At 48.8% G+C, this 20,979-nt stretch overlaps 1 protein-coding gene across 1 annotated transcript in view; it reads right to left on the minus strand.

The window, feature by feature from the left end:
* The window catches only part of WNT4 (Wnt family member 4), a 51,909-nt gene extending 31,141 nt beyond the window's left edge, over window positions 1–20,768 (minus strand). The window contains exon 1 of the mRNA XM_072609220.1: window positions 20,544–20,768. Within this exon, the coding sequence (XP_072465321.1) occupies window positions 20,544–20,620 (77 nt within the window). The 5' untranslated portion in view covers window positions 20,621–20,768. The remainder of the gene's footprint in view (window positions 1–20,543) is intronic.
* Between the last annotated feature and the right edge of the window lie 211 nt (window positions 20,769–20,979).

Here is a 20,979-nt window from a genome sequence, read left to right on the forward strand (position 1 = left end):
GGAGATTTTACTAGGCCCTTGCTTTCCATTGTTAATTGAGCAGAGACCACTCTTCTCTCTGCACCTCAGTTTTCCTACCTGAAAAATGGGATAGAAGTTGGACAAGATGATTTCTAAGGTCCCTTCTAGCCTTGACATTCTCTTCCAACAGTTTGTGTCCCACGGTCCTTTCCAGTTTTAACATTCGATGTTCTAAGCCACCTCCCCTCCTCCCACATGCAATATTCTAAGCGAAGGGGCAGCTAGGTGGTACAGTGGATAGAACACCAGTGCAGGAGTCAGGAGGACCTGAGTTCAAACCTTACCTCAGATACTTGACACTCACTAGCTGTGTGACCTTGGGCAAGTCACTTAACCCCAGTTGCCTCATCCTGGGTCATCTCCAGTCCTTCTGATGAATATCAGATCACTGAATTCAGATGGCTCTGGAGGAGAAGTGAGGCCGATGACCTGCACAGTCCTCCGTCACTCAAGACAAAATCAAGTGCCAGTCATGTCATCATTTCTCTGATGGCATGGTCTTCTTCGGCAACAAAGGACGAAGGACGAACACACATTCTAAGCTAAAGTTCCTTCCATCTCTAACATTTTATATTCTAAGATTCCTCCTGGCTCTGACATCCTGTGTTCTACAGAATTTTCCTTCCAGCTATAGGACTTGTGATAGGGAACCTCTGCCGTTAGCTGATTGATCCTGAGGGATACCCATGGGAGCAGGGCCTGACCAAAGACTAGTTAGCGGATCAAGAGAAATCTTTTTAAAGCTCTTATCACTTTGGTGCCTGGTGCTGTTTAGGTAGCCCCATGGGCCCCACAGTAATAGAAGTGAGTCTCTCCAGCTTATATAATGGCTTGACCTTTCCCCCAGAGAGAGGAGGACCATTTATTCCTCCTGGAAGAGACGCCCGAACTCAAATATGGCACAGGCCATTCCTGGAGACATTCAGAGAAGAAGGGACTGGTGAGTGGGTCCCTGGGCCCAGTTGCTCCCCTCCCATCCCAGGCCTACAGAAGGACCCGCCTTTTTTCAAGCCACTTCTCTGGTTCCATCTTTAACATCCGCATTTAGGCTTCGTCCTGGCTCTAAATATCAGGTTATTGATTTACCACCTGCTCCTGAGCCGCCAAGGATCTTAGCCATCCCATCGCCATTGGTCAGGTTAACCTTACTGGCCCTGAAGATCCTGTGAGCCTGCCTCCCTGCAGCTGAGGGACCAGTTCCTCTATTTCTAAAAGGGTCTCCCTGAAATGGGGGTGGCAGGGCCCTCCCAGAAGCGCCCCCTGTGCTTGGCTCCCCCTGGCCACCAGCCTAGAAGTCTTGAAGGCCTCAGGCCTGCCAGGAAGATCCGATCCCTTTGGCCACCTGCTGTTTTCATTAAAACTAAAATTAGCTGGGCCGGCCCCAAGCTCTTCCAGGTTTCTTTCTTCCTTTTTTTTTTTTTTAAATGTACAAATTCCTAGAGTAAAAATCGGAGCTCTCACTAGCTCCTCCCCACTGGCTCAGCCTCTGGAGAGAGCCAGGTCCTTGAAAGCGGATAGGAAATGGCTGCAGGGCTTGGGAGGCTAAGGCAGATGAGAGTGGCTTATGCCTAGGTCTCACCATGACCCTCTGGTTGCCCAGGTGGGGGCTGGGACACCAACCAGGCCATTGGAGCCTGGCTGTCCACTCCCTCCTCTGCCTTGCCCCTCACCCCAGGGTCACAGTTAGAGACTTTATGGCCCTCACCATTATCACCACCCTGGGGGTGGAGGAGGCCAAACAAGGGGCTGGAACAAGTGAGGCAGAGAACCCAGGGGCCTGGACTGACTCCTGCCTGAACCAGGCACTTGAGGATAGCTAGAATAATGATGCCCACGCTTCTCTATCCACTTCAGACTTACAAAGTGATTTCTCAAGACCATACTGAGAGCTGGACTCCAAGGATCTGTCATTTTAGAGATGAGAAAACTGAGGCCACGGAAGAGCAAGGGATTGCTTGGCTTTCTACTTGATACTGGTATAAATCCCACCTCTCCCTCAACCTCAGTTTCTTTTTCTGTAAAATGAGAGGGGTGTGCTATTTGATGCCTAAGATCCCATTCTAGCTTTAAGAACTCAGGACTTGCACAGAGTCACTCTGCTAGTGATCTTGCCAACCCAAGACTTAAGAAAAAAATTGACTTTTCTTTTTCTTAACAAGAATTTATTATCTTTTCCTTTCCATCCCCATCTTTTTTTAAAAGAAAAAACAAAACCCTCGTAGCAAATATGCAGTCAGGCCAAACAAATCCCCGTCTTGGTCATTCCCCAAGCTGGTCTGTCTCATTCTGCATCTGAAATCTAGGACTTGTTTCCTCTACCTCCCTAGAGGACCTCTCAGGCTCCTTCTGTTGAAAGTTAAAACTGCCCCCTCCACCTGTCCCAAGGAGGCACCTCTTATTCTCCACACCTGAGAGATGATGGAAGTGAGAGAGGGGACATGAGCTGTCCAGGAGCCCAGAGGGACCTCATGGTGGAGACTGGACTAGATCTGAGCTGTCCAGGCTTCCCATCCTGAGCTTCTGGACCAGCAGCAGGGACTGTCCTCTCTGTTTCCTTGTCCAGTGATCGTCAGGCTCAGATTTGGTAAGCTAGCTGGGTGGGCTGACTGTGACCCTCAAGCAGGGACCTGAAACTGGTGGTGTCTGAGGGTGGGGCAGGCCAGTTAGTTGGTCAATTATAGATGGAAAGATCTGGGTCCAAGTCCAGCTTTAGACTCTTATGTGACTGACCCTTTCTAAGCCTCAGATGTCTCACCTGTAAAATGGGGCCCATAGCACTTACGCTACTGGGTTGCTATGATGATCAAGTGAGGAGGTGGTGTATAAAGTTCTTTACTATTTAAGTATTAGCTGTGTAAGTGCACTTAACTGCTGTCTGCCTCAGTTCCCTTATCTGTAAAGTGGGGATAATAATAGCATTTACCTCCCAGGGTTATTGTGAGGAGCAAATGATACTCATATTTGATAGGATGACATGATATGATAATACATCTGATACAACATAATATAATGTGATATATCTCAGAAAATAATTGTGAAGCACTTAGCACAGTTCCTGGCACATAGTAAATGTTTTATTCTTGTTATTAGGTAGTGCAGTAAATAAAAAGCTGGACCTGGAGTCTGGAAGACCTGAGTTCAAATCCTGCTGCTTACTGTATGGCCCTGGGCCAGTCACATTCCCTGAAGTTTATATTGTAGAGCAGGTGCTGATGTGCCCAGGTAGAAGAAATTCTCTCTCTGGGAATTCCTTATACTAATAAAATCATAGTTCTGTGCCCTCCTCCATCCCTACACTCCTCCCCACTCCCTGTCAGTGTAGACTGGGTGTCAGGAAAAATTTTCTAACAATGAGAACTATTTAAGAATAGAAGAGGCTGCCCTGGGACATGGTGGTTTTCCCTTCCTTGGGGGTCTCTAAATAGGGGCTGGCTCACCACTCCTTGAGGGTACTATAGAGAATTTTTTTCTGAAAAACCCTAGGTTGGATAGCGGTCGGTGAGGTCCCTTCCAACTCTGAAATTTTGTGAATGTAGACTAAGATTATGAGAGTTATATTTTATGACCCCCATTAGCAATTTCTAATGCTTCACTATGGAAAGTACCCTGGTTTTAGTCAGAAGCCCCAAATTCGGATCCCCCCACAGATCACAAAAGACAACATTCCTTTGTAGATGGAAAGGAAACATGAAATATGTTCAAATCCCTGTTCTGGCACATAAGATGATGTGACTTTGGGCAAACCGCTCCTCTCTAGGCCTCAGTTTCCTCAATTGTAAAATGAGAAGCTTACCCCCAGGTTCCCCACTCTTGGTCTAGGTGATCTCTAAAGGCCTTTCCAAGACAATGTCGATGGAGCACAAGTCCTAACAGGTGCTACCTCTGGCTGGAAAGACTTTGATTACACCTGGTGAGGAAGGACCAGCCAAGCAAGGGTGGAGACCCATCACCAGAAGGCTGGCCATCAGGGATTGGTTTATTTTGGTCAAAATGACTCACATATGAGAACAATCACAGCTCCCGTTTTCCTACAAAACACTTTCCCTGGCAACAACTGTGGGATATGGTTAGTGTGAATAGTGCAATTCCCATTTCACAGAGGGGGAAACTGAGGCTCAGAGGGCTTAAGAGACTTGTCTAAGCCACAGTCGGGATCTGAACCCAGGTCTTCTGACTCCCAAACCCCTCAATACCATATTACCTCTAAGGCTACAAAGTCACAGGGAAGGGGAAGGTTGTGAGCTGTGATATTGAGGCATGGTGGAGGGTGGAGGTGGGGTTGTGATCCGTGATCTTTGTTGGTGGGGAGAGCACTGACAGAATCACAGATTATTAGAACTGAATTATTTCTCTGGTGCTTTACGGCAAACATGGAGATTTCTTCATGACCCCCTGTGAGATGGGAAATCCAAGTATTAGTAATGATAATAGCTAGTGTTTATATGCGACTTTAAGGTTTACAAAGTGCTTCACCAATATTATATCATTTGATCATCACAACAGTCCTGGGAGATAGATGCTATTATCATCCCTTTTTACAGGTGAGGCAGCTGAGGCAGCAGAAGTTGAGTAACTTGCTCAGGGTCACTTAACTATAAAGTTATCTGAGGCTGGATTTGAACTCTGGTCTTCCCGATTCCAAGGTCCAGCACTAGATCCCCTGTGCCACCTACCTGCCTAGAAGTATGGGATAGACAGGATGGCGTCAGAGGTCCCTCCTGCCCCCTGAGGGCCAGTGATTCTAAAAGCACAGAAATCAATCCCAAGTATCTCAGAGCCATCAAGCTGGACCAAGAGTCCCCTCCTCAGAATCCCTGGATGAGTGTTTGGAGGTCTCTAGTGAGGGGGAGACCACCACCTCTTGAGGTAGCCCCTTTCTTTGGGAGGAGAGCTCTAACTGTTTGGTTTTCATTTCAAAAGAGAATTTACTTCTCCACAGTTTTCACCCACTGCTCCTACTTCTGTAGCTAGGGGGAAAAGTGGTGGTTGGTTTTGGAGTATCTCTAAACCTCAGTTTCCTCATCTGTAAAGAGGGGAGTTATACTGGATGGCCTCCAAAGTCTTTTTCAGCTCCAAAATCTTTGATCCTGCCACAGCAAATTGGAACCTGCTTTGCCATTGATAGCCTCTCTGCCTCAGTTTCTTTATCTCTAAAATGGGGATAATAATGGTGTTTACCTCACAGGGCTGTTTGAGGATCAAATGAGGTGATGCATGTAAAATTTGCCATTTACCTGGTAGCTATGACTATTCCACATGACGGTCCCTCAGTTACTTGAAGACATTAGTCATGTTCCTCCAAATCTTCTGCAAGTTAAAAACCCCCAGTTCTTTCAACTGATTCTCATATGATATATTCTTCATGTTCTCTTTTGGGTCACCTCCTTCTTGATACCGTCCAACTTTTCTCAGTTTTTCCTAAAATATGATGTTTATAACTAAACAAAATAGTCCAGACAGGGATGGGCCAGGGAATAGTAGAAGAAAACTATTACCTCTCTCCTGGAAATTTTGCTTCTCATTGTAACCTAGGATAGCAACCTGTCTCTTCTGCTTTTCTCTCTCCATTCCCCTCATTCATTTTCTTCCTCTCATTTCCAATCTCTCTTGAGTCATTCTCTTCTTCCCTTCTGCCTATAAATACGCCTAGGTCTCCCCATCCTTAAAAACCCCTTCCCTTGCCTTCACCTCCCCTTCAAGCCTTCATCTTGTACCCTTCCTTTTCACAAAAACAAACTCCGAGAAAAATTTCATCTATACCTCTTGCCTCTATTTCTCACCTTCTGCCTAATTCTCAACCCCTTGCCATTATGGATCCCCCACCACCCCATTGAAATTGATCCTTCTAAGGCCACCAATGTCTTCATTATTAAAGCTGATGGCCTTTGTTCACTTCTCATCCTTCTTGACCTCTCTGGAAGCATCTGACCCTGTTTGACCACCCTCTCCTCCCTGCCCCCAATCCCACCTGCCATCTTGTTTTTAATGACAAGGCTCTCTCTGGATTCTCCTCCTACATCTTGGATTGTTCTTTTGTAGAGTTATCATCCACATCCCACCTCCCACTATATACCCAAATGTACCTCCCCCCATATCCTCTCTCTCTCTCTCTGATCTCATCAGCTCCCATGAGTCCCGCTGACATCTCCACCATGACTATCATGACTGCTAGCCACCGTCTGTCTCCTAAGCTCAGTCCTTCATCTCAAAATGCCTTCGCTTGGATGCTCCCAAAGCATCTCAGATTCATCCCAAACTGAACTCATCATCTTTTCCTCTACGCCCATATTTCCTCCCAACTTTCCTACTCCCATATCTAGTGAGTTGACCAATGTTACTGGCTTTCTTTCCACACCATCTCTTAAGCCTTTTCGCCATCCTCTCTTGCTTGGATTACAGAAGTAGTCTCTCTTAGTTGGTTTCCCTGCCTCCTGCCTCCCCTCTCTCAATATACAATCACCAAACAGCTGCTAAGCTGATATTCTGAAAGCACAGGTCTGACCTTTGCCACTCCCCTGCTCAGGAAGTTTCTCTGGAGGCTCTCAATTGCCCACAGAATAAAATAATATCTTTCAAAGGCCTTCACAAGGTGGCACTAGGCTCTTACCAGGCTTCACACACTCTATGTTGTGGCCAGACCAACCTGCTTCCTTGTATGAGGTATCTCCTGTCTCAGGCTGTTGCCTGTGTCCACAATGGCCTCCTTCACCCCTTCCCTTTAGAATTCCTTCTTTCAAAGCTCAATTCAAAGGAAAAGAAGGTCTTTCTAACCCCCCCTCCTCTACTCGCTAGTGCCCTTCCCTTTTCAAAGTCCTTGGTATATATTTTATTTTTACTTATTCGGGGACACGTTACTTCAGAGATTAGTTTCCTTTTTGCCTTTTTATCTCTAGGTATCTAGCACAGTGCCTGGTGGATAGCTAGAACTTAATATAGGCTTGTTTAATCTAATTCAATTATAGTCTTTCCCCTGATGAACTGAACCTGTTTCAGTTTCAGTTATTATGTCTATGCTCATGGCCATCCACCAGGACTTGAACCCAGATCTCTTGGTTCCCAGTTCAGGTCTTCTCTCATTACATCCTATTGCATAAGTCATCTTTTTGTGTACAAGGGACTGTTTCATGGAGAAGAATTGAGAGTCCTCAGGGCCTTGACCTCCCCAGTCATTTGTGGCTTTTTTTTTTTTACCCCAGATGCACACTAGAGGGGATAGTGGGATGCAGGGGCAACCCCCAGAGTCAGGGGTTTGCAGTGAGGGCCAGGGTTTTGTCAGAGAGTTGATAGGGCTGGCCACTGGTGTGGGCCAGGAGAAATAGAAACTTTTTGCACCGTGTATGTAGGTATTGCGTCTTTCTCATCCTCTTCCCCTTGGGACTTCCTTGCTGATGGCCAGACCTACCAATGGGGTGGGTGGGAAGGGGATGGAATGCCCCATTGGGCTCATTTGGCTGGATGGAGCCAAGTGCTGACCTAGCTGTGGCTGCCTTAGTCACCGTGAGGGCATTTGTGTCTCTAGAGCCTGATTCATGGGAAAGCTGAGTGGTTGTTGGGGTAACATACCATCCCCATCCCTGGGAAACCCACTTCCCTCCACATCCTGGCTCGGAAAGCTCTGCCTCCACCCCACTTCCTATCTGAGAGTCAGGCCCCGTACTGTTCATGCTAAGGTGCCAGCTTCCTTTCTTGGAGTGTTTGGTCACGCAGTTCCTGTCTGGAAGGCTTAGAACCCCATCTCCTCCTCTTTCTTATCTCTGAAGGCCCAATTCTCCTGAGGATCAGAGTTTCGGGAATAGGAGGGACATTAGGGGTCATGGAGTCCAACCTTCTCATTTTATAGATGGGAAACTGAGTCCTACAAAGGTGGAAAAAATGGCTTAGGGGTATGTGAGGCAGGATTGGAACCTAGGTTTTACAGACTCTAAGTCTGTCAACCTGTTTCTGAGGGCCTTGTTCTCCACTTTCTGTCCTGAGTGCCAAGGCACCTCAACCCCCCTCCCCTACTTCCTATCTCTGAGGGCCTAGTTTCTCACTTCCCTTCTCTAAAGGTCCACATTTCTTCCTATAGCTGAGCACTTTCTCTGATAACACCTCTGCGTACTGGGTGTATAAGTATTCCAAATCCCATTTCACAGAGGGAGAAAGTGACTTGTCCAAGGTCTCATCACTAGGGAAGGTCAGAGTAGAGATAGGATGCCAAGTCTCTGACTGTGTCTCTGAACACCAATGGCCTCTTTCTGCTCCAATGGTCCAGCTCCTTCACATTCAATAAAATGTGAAAGTCCATTCACCCTTTTCTGCCTTATGGCTCAGACCCCCAACTTCCTGTTCTGAGGGCCCAGTTTCCCCTTCCCCCCACCTTCCATCTTGATGGCCCAGCTCCTCACATCTTCAAGCCTTCAGGGTCCAGCCCCCTTCACTTATCTTTGGAGGGTTTAGTCCTCCCCATTTCCTATCCTGATGGCCTTGTTCCCCAGCCCCATCTCTGAGGGTCTTGACTTCTCTGTTTTCTGTTCCTCAGTAGTTAGGTCATGCAATGGATAGACCATTGGGTCTGCAATCAGGAAGACTTGTATTCAAATCCTACCTGAGACTTTTAATAACTGCATGACTCTGGATAGCTCACTTAACCTTTCATAGCCTCAGTTTTCTCATCTGTACAACAGGGATAATAAAATGATGGCAGATACCTCCCAGGGGAAGGTTACTGGGGCCTAACATGAGAGAGGCAGGAGGGTAGGGATCAGGCATTCGGAGCTAGGAAGTGTCCCAGGAATGGGGGGGGGGGGGATGGAGATTTTGCCCTAACAACCACTGCCTTTCTCGATGATCAAACAAGATAATATACGTAAAGTGTTTTGCAAATCTTAAGGCATATAAATGCTAGCTATTTCCTGTGGGCCCTACCTCCCCAACCAAGTTCCTGGGGCTCTTTTCTGCCCCTCCCCTACATCCAAATATTGGTGAAAGGGCATTTCTTTGGATTCTTGCTCCCAGGGGAACTGCCAAGACCCTGGGTGGGGCTGGCAGCAGCAGTAGCCAAGGCTGTTGGGGAATCCCCAGTACTGGCAGCACCCTTTCCTTGGGTGCAGAGCTAGATGGGTGCTACTAGGCCCATGCTGGTATGGTTGCCTGCACCAGTGGAGCCTGGGCCTGGAGGGAAGGAGTGGAGACCAGGTGTTTTTGTAATGGTTATCTCAGGATCAGGGTACTGGGTGCATAGTTTACCCAATAACCAACTCTAGGGGAGATTCCTATCTAGTCCAGGCTGGATTCCTCAACTCCCACCCCCCTGCCAGGATTTCCCAATGAATTCCGAAGGATCCTGTCCTTAGGACAGGAGGGGACCAAGGGCACAATCTTTAGTTCAGCTGTAGGAAAAATGAACAATCAGACTGGTGTTCAGAGGACTCTGGGGCACTTGGTTTGAAAGGTTGGGCTCTCCCAGGTACAGATTTGCAAAGACTTCTCCACGCTGCTCCTTCACCCCCCAGCTCTGACACACAATCTATCCTGTTACTTTCCCTTAGAAATACCTGCGCTGTTCACAGAATTAATGGACTGCATCCCCAGAATCCTAGTTCTGAGTATTTCAGTCTCCCCCCACTCCCAAATCATGAAGAGGCAGAAATATAGTGGAAAGGATGACAGATATAGAGTCAGATACCTTGAGGCTGGGTCTTGACGCAGATACTGTACTTTCTAACTGCCCAACAATGGGCAAGCCATTTCATTTTTTCCGAGTCTCAGTTTCTGTCTTGGTCCAAAAGAGTGATGATAATTACATATAATAATTGATCTCCTTGGGGTATATGCTCAGTAGTAGGACCACTATGTCAAAGGATGTGAGCAATTTAGTGGCCTTGCTCTTGCCCCCAGAATTCCAAAATGTTTTGCAGAATGGTTGGTATCATTCAGAACTTAACCATATATCAGGGTCTTTAAGGTCAGTCTCTCCAACATTGGCTGTTTCAGTCTTTAGTTTTTTCACCTATGCCAACCTGGTGGGTAAGGTGAAACCTCATAGCATTTCTCTTTTTAGTTGTGATTTGGAAAATTTTGGGGTATCATTGTTGATCTTTGACACTTTGCTTATATTTTTACCACATATTCATTGGGGATGGCTCTTGATTTTATCTACAAAAATTTATGTCAATTCCTTCTATATATTAGATACCATGATATAATGATTTTTGCCTTCTTGATCATTTTTTTCTTGTTCTAGGTATATTGATTTTATTTCTGCAAAAAATGGACTTTTTAATCTAATTTTATTATTATATTATATTATAATATATCATATATTATATATGATATATTTATCATATATTACATTATTTTATTTTATATAATTTTATATTTATATGATTTTATATAATTGAAGCTGTTTTATTTTGAATGTTCACTTCTGTAACCCTTGCTTGGTTTAGAATTTTTGCCTTCCTTTTTGTTTTTGTCTATTTTAAACAAAATTACATTTATGTTTAGGCCACCTGATATGGTAATAGTTACACTACATGAATCATAGGGTTGTTAGGAGTATAGTGTTTGCTATATCTTAAAGTGCTTTAGAAATGGGAATTATTATTATTATGGTGAACCAGAAGATGCTTGAGGAGGTAAAGTGGGGAAATAGGAAAGGGATAAGCATTATTAAGTGCATATTGTATGTTAGGCACATCACTAAGTGCTTTACAACTATTAACTCATTTGAGATAATATGTCCATGCTAGGAATAAAATGTCTCTGATGCTCCAGGCAAGGCACTGAATGAGATCAGAAAGAAGCCAGGATTCAAACTGAGAAGCGAAACAAGTCAAGGTAATTCCTCCCCTTTCTTGTCCCATCCCCAACACAATTTTTATTGGTGTTCAGCTGTTTTAGACTCTCCGTGACCCCATTTGGGATTTTCCTTGGAAAAGATACTGGAGTAGATTGCCATTTCCTTCTCCAGCTCATTTTACAGATAAGGAAACTGAGGCAAACAGACTTAAGTGATTTGATCAGGGTCACACAGCTAGGAAGCGTCTGAGGCCAGATTTGAACTCAGGAAGCTGAGTCTTCCTGACTTCAGGCCAGCACTCTATCCACTATGGCGGCCTCTAGCTGCCCTTCTAAGGTTATGTAGCTTTTGTTAAGTGTTAGAGTCAGGACTCACACCTAGCTCTTTCCTGACAACAAGTCCAGTGCTTCTTTTACTATTACTGAACTGCCTAAGGGAGTCATCTCAGAGCAGTAGCAACCCAAAGCACCAGGGGACCCCTAGAATCTCCCCTTTCTTTCCCGGCAATGGGTTCCTGCTCTCTCTGCAGACGTAATGTTTTTCTTAGACTAGGTTCTTTCCCTTCTGGGAAAGACCTCCTTCCTTTCCTCTCTGTCCTGGCCTCTCCTCAGCCGAGTTCCCTCAGACCTGGAATTCTCTGATGACTTGGAATTTTTTTGCAGTGGTTTGGTGTAAAGTGTGCCTGGAAGGAAGGTTGAGTGGGGAGAGGGAGGGAGGTTCAGGGAATGCGGCTGATGGGGGTCACTGCAGGGATTGGGCCTCCTTCTGCCCTTGGCTAAGTCACAGAGGATGAGATTTGGGACACAGAGATAAAACCTGGCAGTCCCCATGGGGAAATCTGGAGACAGACCCAGCCAGGTCACAGGGTCACTTTCCAGCTGGGTTGAAAGCATCGGAGTTTGTTGAGGGAGTGGATTTCACAAACAGTCTTTTGGTTTCAGTATCTGAAATGGAGGGTCATAAGATGCAGATGTGGATAGGACCTTAGGATGTGAGAGCTTAGAATGTCTGAGCCAGGAGGGCCCTTAGAACACAGGATGTCATAGCTGGGAGGACCCTTAGAACACAGGATGTCAGGGCTGGGAGGGCCTTTAGAACACAGGATGTCAGGGCTGGGAGGGCCCTTAGAACATGGGATGTCAGGGCTGGGAGGGCCCTTAGAACACAGGGCTGTGAGAGACCTTAGAATATGAAATGTCAGGGTCCTTAGGACATAGACTATCCAAGCTGAGAGGAAGCTTAGAGATAATTCTAATTCATTGCCCTTATATGACAAAGGTGGGGAGTAAGGTCTGAAGGAAGGGTAGTGACTTGTCTAAGGTCAATAGCTGTGCTGGGACTCAACTTCCCTTGGGTACTCTATCCTAGTTCTAGTACCTAGCACCTAGGCAGTGCTGCTCCTCTTAAAGCTAAGTTTAGGGAGTTGGGGGTGGGCATTAAGCTCCCTTCTCCCACTCCCCTCACTTTCCCCTAAGCCCAACTGGCTCTGTGGGTTGCTTCAGGGCCTTGTCTGAGGACTCTGGGAGGAGAGTTCGGTGTGAGCAAGACACTTTCCAAACAGAGCCAGAGGGCTGGGAGTTGGGCGAGTTTTGACAGGTTTGGGGAGCCCCTTCTTGTCAGATGCTGGCTGAGCCACTCAGCTGCTAATCCAGGAGCCCCAGAGAAAAATCAAAAGGCAGCAGACAGCAGCTGGATCATGGGGGTGCTGAGCAAACCCTGCTGGAATACCCTGATCTTTGGACTTCTGAGGCAGAGGGAGAGAGGGCATCAGTCCTGGCTCTGAGGGCTACAGCCTGGGGTGAGAGCCAGATTCAGCATGCATGCATGCACCTTCTGGACACGGCTGTGCACATGACTACACCTGCCCAGACCCTAGGCTTCAGGGACCAGAGCCTAAGCCTATGAGAAAGGAGATGGGACGATGACCAAACCTATCCCTAGTCCAGACCCAGGTCCTCAGAGAGGATTCAAGGCCATGGATCCCTGGATTTTGGAGTTGGAAGAGCTGAGTTTGCAAGCCAGGTCTGATACCTCCTCACTACAATTCAACCAACATCTATTCTGTGTGTTTTTCTGTGCTACATGATTCTAAATGCTACTAGTAGGCATACAAAGACAAATGGAAGTAGTACTTTTATCTCCCTGGGGTTTATATTGTGTGTGTGTGTGTGTGTGTGTGTGTGTATAGGTAAGGGTGGGAGGAGGATACAGTTTAAGTAAGTAAACGCTAGGGATTCTAAGAAAAGGAGGTGCTGGAGGAAGTGCATTCCAAGTGTGGGAGCACAGCCTATGCAAAGGCACAGAGATGGGAGATGGAACTTTGAGTTCAGAGAACAGTAAACAACCCAGTCTGACTGGACCCCAGAGGGCATGAAGGCAAGCAAAGGAAAATAAGTTTTGAAAAGCAGTCTGGTGCCAAATTGTGAATGGCTTTGGGTGCCAAGCTGAGGAGTTTGTAACTTATCTCAGGGGCAATAGGGAGCTGCTGAAGATTCAGTCACTTAATCCCTCTGGGTTTTATGTTCTCTGTCTGTAGAACAGACCTCCAATGTCTCTTCCATCCCTAAACGTTATGATTTTATGAGATACAACAACATCGACGTTAGCTCTAATATTTAACTCAAAGCCCGCTGTTCCTAGAGCCAAATGTCATTCATTTATTCATTCCTTCCATTCATTCCAATTTTTACTGAATTTTTTTTTTTACTGCTCCAAGGAATTTAAAGCTAAATATCGTATGCATGTAGCTTTAATGCAATGCTTTGTAGCACAATGGAAAATATGATGGATTTGAAGTCAGAGGAGGCGGGTTCAAATTTTCCACTTCTACAAAATGAGAGGATTGACTAGATGGTTTCTCAGGTTCCTTCCAACTTGAAATCTGTGACTCTTTGAGAGCACGGGATGGCACAAAGAACCTGAGACAGGACTCTGGAGATGTGGGGGAGATCCTTCCCAGGGGGTGGCTTCACAGGGGTGGTGGGGCACACCCTCACCTGTGAGTGAGCCAGCTCAGCGGCACACACCTGGGCTCAGACTGATGCATGCCCTCCAGATCCACCCTGCACATGGAATAGAGCTGCAAGCTTGGCTCATCAGAGTCCACAGTGGCACACCATACCATACCACACCCACATTTGGGGAATTACACCCAGCTGGGGCCTGTGCCCTTCTGACATGCCCCAGGGTGCAGACATACTTGAGACACACACACACACACACACACACAGACACACACACACACACACCTGGGGAATCAGAATGGGGCTGGGCATTGAACACTGTGTGCCCTGAGACAGGTCTGGGCATACCTGCTAAGGCTCAGGCAGCCCTCCTGGCAGTGCCAACCAGTCACCGTGAGGTGTCTTCTGGAAGCCAGGTGGGGTCTCCCTGCTCTCTCCAGCCTGGAAGATTACTTATCTGTGAGGTGTGGTGAGAGAAGAGTCAGAAGACAAACTTCAAATCCCCAATCTGCTATCTGCTATTGCCTGCCCAGACTTCTCCCAAGTCCCTTCCCCATCTCTGGGCTCCAGGGTGGTCTTCTTTAGAACAAAGGGGATTAACCAGAAGACCCCTAAGGTCCCTTCCAGATCTGGCTATTTAGAAGAGAAGCTGTGTGCTGTAGAGTGCACCCTGCTGGATCTGGTGGTCCGGAAGACTTGGCTTTAAATCTTGCCACTGACGTTTATTAACTCCGTGCCCCCGGGCAAATCTGAGCCTCCATTTCCTTACCTATAAAATGGGGATAAAAGTATCTACCTTAAGAGAGTCATCTTGAGACTTAAATGAGATAATGTGTGTAAAGTACTTTGCAAACCTTAAAGTGCTATATAAAATGTCAGTCATTATGATGATCATGATGGAATTATCATAATAATATGGAATATAGGATAACAGGCAAAAGGGGAAACTTCCCCAATCTTTGGGACCCAGCCCATAATCCTGTCTAGACAGAGCAAGTGCTTACAAAGCTGGGCCAGGGAGGAAGCTAGTGCACCCCCGTTGCCTTCCCCACCTTCCTTTGGTCCAAGTCTCTTACCAGCCCAAGTATAAGATCATAAGAACATTGGGAAGGAGCTTACCTAGTCCAAGCCTGTCTCTACTCTGGAACCTCAGAGTTGGAAGGGATCTAAGTGACCATCCCTTGGATCTGACCCAGACCTGAATGGGAATTCCTTCCACAAAATCCCCAACAAGTGATCCTTCACCCTCTGCTTGAATATCTCTAGGGACAGGGAGCTCACTCCCTCCTCAGGTGGTCCATTCCATTCCTGGACAGCCCAAAGTTCTAGTAAGACTTTTCTAACATCAAGTCCACATCTACCTCTTGGCAGCTTTCATGAAGGAGGAGGCAATGAATTTGCAAAGAGGCAATGCCTTGCCCAGGGTTATTCAGATGGCAAGTAGCAGATGCAACATGGGAACCCAGGGTGTTTGACTCCCAGTCCAGTTCCTGCTCATTCCTCCATAAGCACAGGCTCTCCATGCATCTATTCACTCAACAAGTGCCTACTATGCAGTACATGCTGCTATCGCAAAGACAAAAAAGAAAGGCTCCCAAGGGAATCACTGCCAGGCACAATCACTCCTCACTCACTAGGAGCCAGAACCGATGTACGCACACCAGTTTCCAGTTTGTGGTGCTTTAGGTACAATGGTCTTCAGGACATCCATGTGGGGAGGATGCCAATGCTGCCCTTCCCTGGCTGCCCCCCCCACCCCCAGCACTGTGTATTTCATTGCTGTTCAGTCACCCCCTTTGAGGTTTTCTTGGCAAAGATACTGGAGTGGTTTGCTGTTTCCTTCTCCAGCTCATTTTAAGTCTAAACCCAAGTCTCAGAGAGGTCCGAAGCCACACAGCTAGGAAGTGACAGGGCTCACTTAATGGCAACAGTGGAAAGAAAACTGGATTGAGTGGTCAGGGGATCTGATTTCCAGCCTGCTCTGTTGCTTTCTACCTGTGTGACCTTGGGCAGGTCACCTTTATAAGCCTCAATTTATACAGTTCATCCATAAAATGAGGGGAGACCAGTTTTCTTCTAGCTCTAGATCAAGGATCCTATGAACCCAGGGCTTCTGGAACCCAATTCCAGGGCTCTTTCTGCTGCTCCTTTGGGAAAGATGAAGCCTCAGTATGAAAAATGCTTCAGCCCTTTGAATAAGTGCTCTTCAAAGGTCAAGACTAGTGCCTTGCCTTGGCCCATCCTGAGGGTCTATCAGTGGGACGGGAAGGGAATTATCATCTCTTAAGGGTTTACTATGTGCCAGGCACTGTGCTTAGTGCTTTCCAAATATTATCTCATTTGAGTTTTACAACAAGCCTAGAAGGTAGGTAAGTGTGCTATTATTATCCCCATTTTTCAGTTGAGGAAACTGAGGCAGACAACAATTAAGTGACTTGCCTGAGTCATGTTACTAGCAAGCGTCAGAGGCTAGATTTGAACTCAGGTCTTCTTGACTCCACTGTGCCTTCCTCCTTCTCAGGAAAACAACAGTTCCTTTCCTCCTCATTTCTTCTCTCCCTCCCCCTCCTCTGTTATCTGATGGTCTCAATTTTTCAAAGCACTTTGCAGCCACTGTCTTAGTTGATCCTCAGAACACCCCAGGTGCATGGTCATTACCCAGAGCAAACTATTTGTCTGAGGTCCAGCAGCTAGTGAATGGCCAAGCCAGGAGGAGAACCTCATTCTCTCAAGGACCAGCACATTCTCCTCACCATTGGCTCAAGCTTTCAGAAGGGCACTGAGATCCCATCTCCGTCCAGAGCAGGTCACCATACCTAGTGCAGCTGCACACTGCCTACACGCATCAGGACAAGCCTTGTTCTCTCAAGGGGATTTTCACTGCCTGCCTGTCCCCCATGCCTAGAACCCTCTCCTCACACAATTCTGCCAATGAGCTTCTTTCAATTAAAGCCCCACCTTCTGCAAGAAGTCTTCCTCAATTCCCCATAATGGTAGTACCTAACCTGGAGGTTCCATCCAAGTTACCTTGTTTGCACATACTTGTTTTCATTTGATCTCTCCCCCTTCCTGTGAGCTCCTCCAGGGCAAGGACTGGCTTTTCCCTTTCTTTGTATCCCCAATACTTAGCCTGGCACCTAGTAGGTGCTTAACAAATGTCTATCCACTAACTGACTGACACAGACATTAAATAACAGAACCAGAATTCTGTTCAGGTCCCTGAGGACAGATTCAGCATACTTTCCAATGTTCTGTTATTTCATAGATCAGTCTTGCCTTCCAAGTGGATGACAAGCTTCTTGAGGGATCAGGACTCTCAAGCAGAGAGCATCTGATGCAGAAGATATGACCAAGTAGATGAATTAGGGCATTTGGAGTTGGGAGCCCCAAAGACTGGCTTCAGTGCTTAGTAGCCCTGTGACCATGGATCCCAGGATTCCATTTGGTGATCAGAGGTCTAGACTGGAAGGGACCTTAGAGCCCAGCAAGCACAACCCCCCATTTTCAACATTTGCTTCAGTGCTTGGACAGAGGGGATTGTTTCATTTTTGTATCCCCAGCACCTGGAGGCACTTAAATAAACAATAAATAAATAAAAATTACAGGTTCCTAAATAAATGCTTATTGATTGATGAGGAAATTAAGGTCAGAGAAGGTCAAGTGACTTGCCCAAGGACACATAGGCAGTCAGTATCAGAGAGGGGATTGGAACTCAGGTTCTCTACTTCACTCTGCCCTCCCCCACTCACTTGCTTTTTTCCAGCGTACCATGCTGGGGAAATTGTTTAATGGTCACTATAAAGGAGGGGCATAGTACCTATCTCAACAACTTTTTGGAAGCTGGAATGGGATAATATACTAGGTGTCCCAAAAGTCTTAGTGCAGCCAAAAGTTATAATACTTTAAAACTTCATTAAGACCTTTGGGACACTTTGTTTATAAAAGTACTTTATAAACTTGAGTGTTAGAGAAATATGAACTATTATTGCTGTTTTTTCTTTCTATTTCCTACTGTGGTGGGAGGGGAGTGCGGGGGCAGAAGCTGTGTGTGTGCTATGTGCCTTTAGTCTAGCCCTGGGCACATCGGAGATGATCAGTAATTCAGTTTAATATCTGTTTGTCCATTTGGGACTGAACTAGATGCCCTTTGAGGTCCTTTCCAACTTGGAGAGTCTAGTCCCCCTGGATTCTCTGAAACATGTGGAATGCCTGTAGATTGACCTCATCTTGGAAGTCAGCCAGCAGCCGAGATGCCAATGCTCAGGGTAGTGTAGCCTCAGAAACCTTCCTTTGGCCTTTGGTGGTTGAAGGGGCGCCGGTGAGGCTATCCCCATGATCTGCTGCCCCACAACCCAATTCACCTGTTGGCCCCAGAGAACAGGTTTGCCAACCTCTGCTGCCGTGGCTGCTTCCTGCTCCCATGATATAAAAATTGGATTGCTGAAGTTCCCCTCTGGTCTGTATGGGGACCCACTGAGTGGCTTCCATGTGGTTGGGAAGTGGGAAGGGGCTTCTCCTGCTTGGGGGTGGGGTGGAGCTGGTGTGTGCTCTAGGTATCCCCAAGGGATCACAATTCCCAGCCGCAACAGAAATCAGCATTTGGGGCAGTGGGAAAGATCCTGACCCGGCTTCAGAAAGCTTGGGGCTGGTTCCTGGTTCTGTCACTTGACTATGTCACCTAGGGTAAATCACTTTTCCCCCCTAAGCCTCAGTTTCCTCATCTGTAAAAAAAGTCTTAGTTTCCTCATCTGTAAAATAGAAAGATAGGGATCTACAGCATCTCCCTGCCAAGGTCAGAGGGATTACAGGATTGAGAACTGGAAAGGACCTTGGAGATCATTTCATCTGGTTGTGGTGGAATAAATGCCTCCTGAATTAGAAAGCCTTGTAGAAATGCTGGCTAATTCCATGTACTTCCACTCCCCACTATTCCGGTGGTAGGAGAGCCCCCACCCCAGCTGGATGGGCTGCATGTAGCACTTGGCTCACTGTGGAGATGCCCAAGACAAACAAACAGCCCTGACTCAGACAGAGCTTAGGCCACTGACCCCTGGGACCCCAACTCTCTCCTGTGGAGGCCAGAACTTTGCTTACAAGGTGACAGGCCTAGAGCTCTTCAGGTACTGTCCTGGGCGGTCCCCACCCAAGGCTCAAGCCTGGGGGTCTCCTCCTCCAGTTTTAGAGGTTTACTATCCAGTTCCCACCCAACTAGGGGTGTGGGGGGATATATGGCGCTGGCCTGGGTTTGTGTAAGCAGCACGGGGCAGCTCCCGAAGTGTTAATCAAATTAGGAATCCAAGAAAAACAAAACTGTCTACCAGCCACTTGCAGCCTCCCCCAGGCTCTGCCCCAAGTGGGTCTCCTGAGCAGCTGGGAAAGTTCCACATCACCTCAGTCCCCAAACTCCCCGGTGGCTCTGACCCCAACTGAACACAGCTCCTTCCCAGCAGGCCCGGCAGGCCACAATGACCTCATAGCAACAGCCAGTGGACACTGAAGACAAACTCATGGGAGACGTTTGTTCTCCAGTCTTCATGCAGAGAGAAAATTTTTTTCCTCTCTCCTCGGTCTCCATGGAAACCCCAGGCTACACTGTTGGTTATATCCCCCCTTTAGTCCTCGGATCAATATTGGGGTCTAGGCTCCCTGGGCAGCGAAATAAAACAGGACTGGATTATGCTTGCAGGTGCTGCTGCATCTGGGGGAAATGGGAGGGGGGCAGATGCCAGGGTGGAGGCAGAGGAGGAACGACTCCCCCCTCCTCTCCTTGCACTGGCCTCTTTCCCCAGACCAGCTCCAACACCCCCTCCCATCTCAGGCTTCGGTGACCCTGCTGGGATCACAGCTCCCCTACACATAGAGCAGGGCCAGGGAGAGCTAAGTTCCCCAGGGACCCCTGAAGGCCACTGGCCCAACTACAAGCTTGGGAGCTGGAGCGGGTATTGGGTGGAGAGGTCCTCCTTTCATTCAGTTCAGGCTGCGTTCTTCCTTGGGGAAAGGGATTCAGGACCAAACCCAGGTCAGCAACATCGCACCCGCCATTAAGAAACCACACTGGCCCCAGCCCGGCCCCTCTCGCCGCGGCCCCCGCCCGAGCTCCGGCCCCTCCGGGCACAAACAGGTCCCTACACGCCAGCTCTCCCGCGGGCTGCCGGCGGCGGCACCTCAACCCGAGCACAGGCAGCTCCCGGGGACTCTTCTTGGGATTAACCTGCTATTAAATCCCTGAGCCTTTCTCAGTAATTGACTTTCACAACAGACCTGTCAGAGCCGAGCCAGCCGAGCCCCGCCAGCCGAGCCCCGCCAGCCGAGCCCCAGCCGGAGAGGGGAAGGGCAGGGGACCCGGGGCGAGGGAGGCAGGAGCGCCCGGGGAGTAGGAGGCGGGGGCAGTCAGGAGAGCTGCGCCCATCTGCCCGGGACAGGAACCCCTTCTCCCAGCCCCAGCTGCCATCTCCCACTCCCACTCCTCGCGCTCCCCCAGCTCCAGCTCCGGCTCCTCACTGGCTCGGGGCTGCCCAGGCCAACAGCGGCCCCGAAGGACTGGGGTACCCGCTGGGGGCTCTTATTCCGTGGCGGGGGGCAGGCGGGAGGGAGTCTGAAGAACACCTGCTCGGCGCAGTGCGGGCAGCCCAGCTCCCTAGCCCCCCGTGCCCAGTGCCCTTAGCCGCCTGGCACCACCCCGCGCCCGCCGGCCCCTGCCCTGCCCGCCCTGCCCTGCCCTGCTCTGCCCTCCCGAGCCCTGCTCGGCGGCTCTCCTCTCCCCCAGCCCCACTTACAGCCAGTTGCTGGCGGCTGCCGAGAAGACGGCGAAGACCAGGAGGCGCAGGGAGCGCAGGCAGGAGCGCGGACTCATCGTGCCGCCCGCCCCCGGCCCGGGCAGCGGCCGCGCTGGGACCCTCCCGTCGGGGCTGCAGGTGGGCAGCCCGCGGGCTCCGAGTCCGACTCCGGGAGCCAGAGCCGGGGCCCGGCCGGGGCCCGCGCCGGGCGGGGAGGGGAGGGCAGGGCAGGGCAGGGCAGGGGGCGGCGCGGCGGGCGGGGCGGGGCCGGCGAGCAGGCGGGCGGCGGCCGGCGGGGCGCTCCCTGGTCTCTGCGCTGCGGGCTGCCCGGCGGCTGCTGCCCGGCGGCTGCTGCGCCCGCTGCCCGGCTCCGCGCCGAGCCGACTGTCAGCGCAGCCCCAGAGTCCCGAGATGCGGCGCAGGAGGGAGCGGAGAG

This window comes from Notamacropus eugenii, chromosome 5, assembly GCF_028372415.1.
Source record: "Notamacropus eugenii isolate mMacEug1 chromosome 5, mMacEug1.pri_v2, whole genome shotgun sequence".
NCBI classification, from domain to species: domain Eukaryota; kingdom Metazoa; phylum Chordata; class Mammalia; order Diprotodontia; family Macropodidae; genus Notamacropus; species Notamacropus eugenii.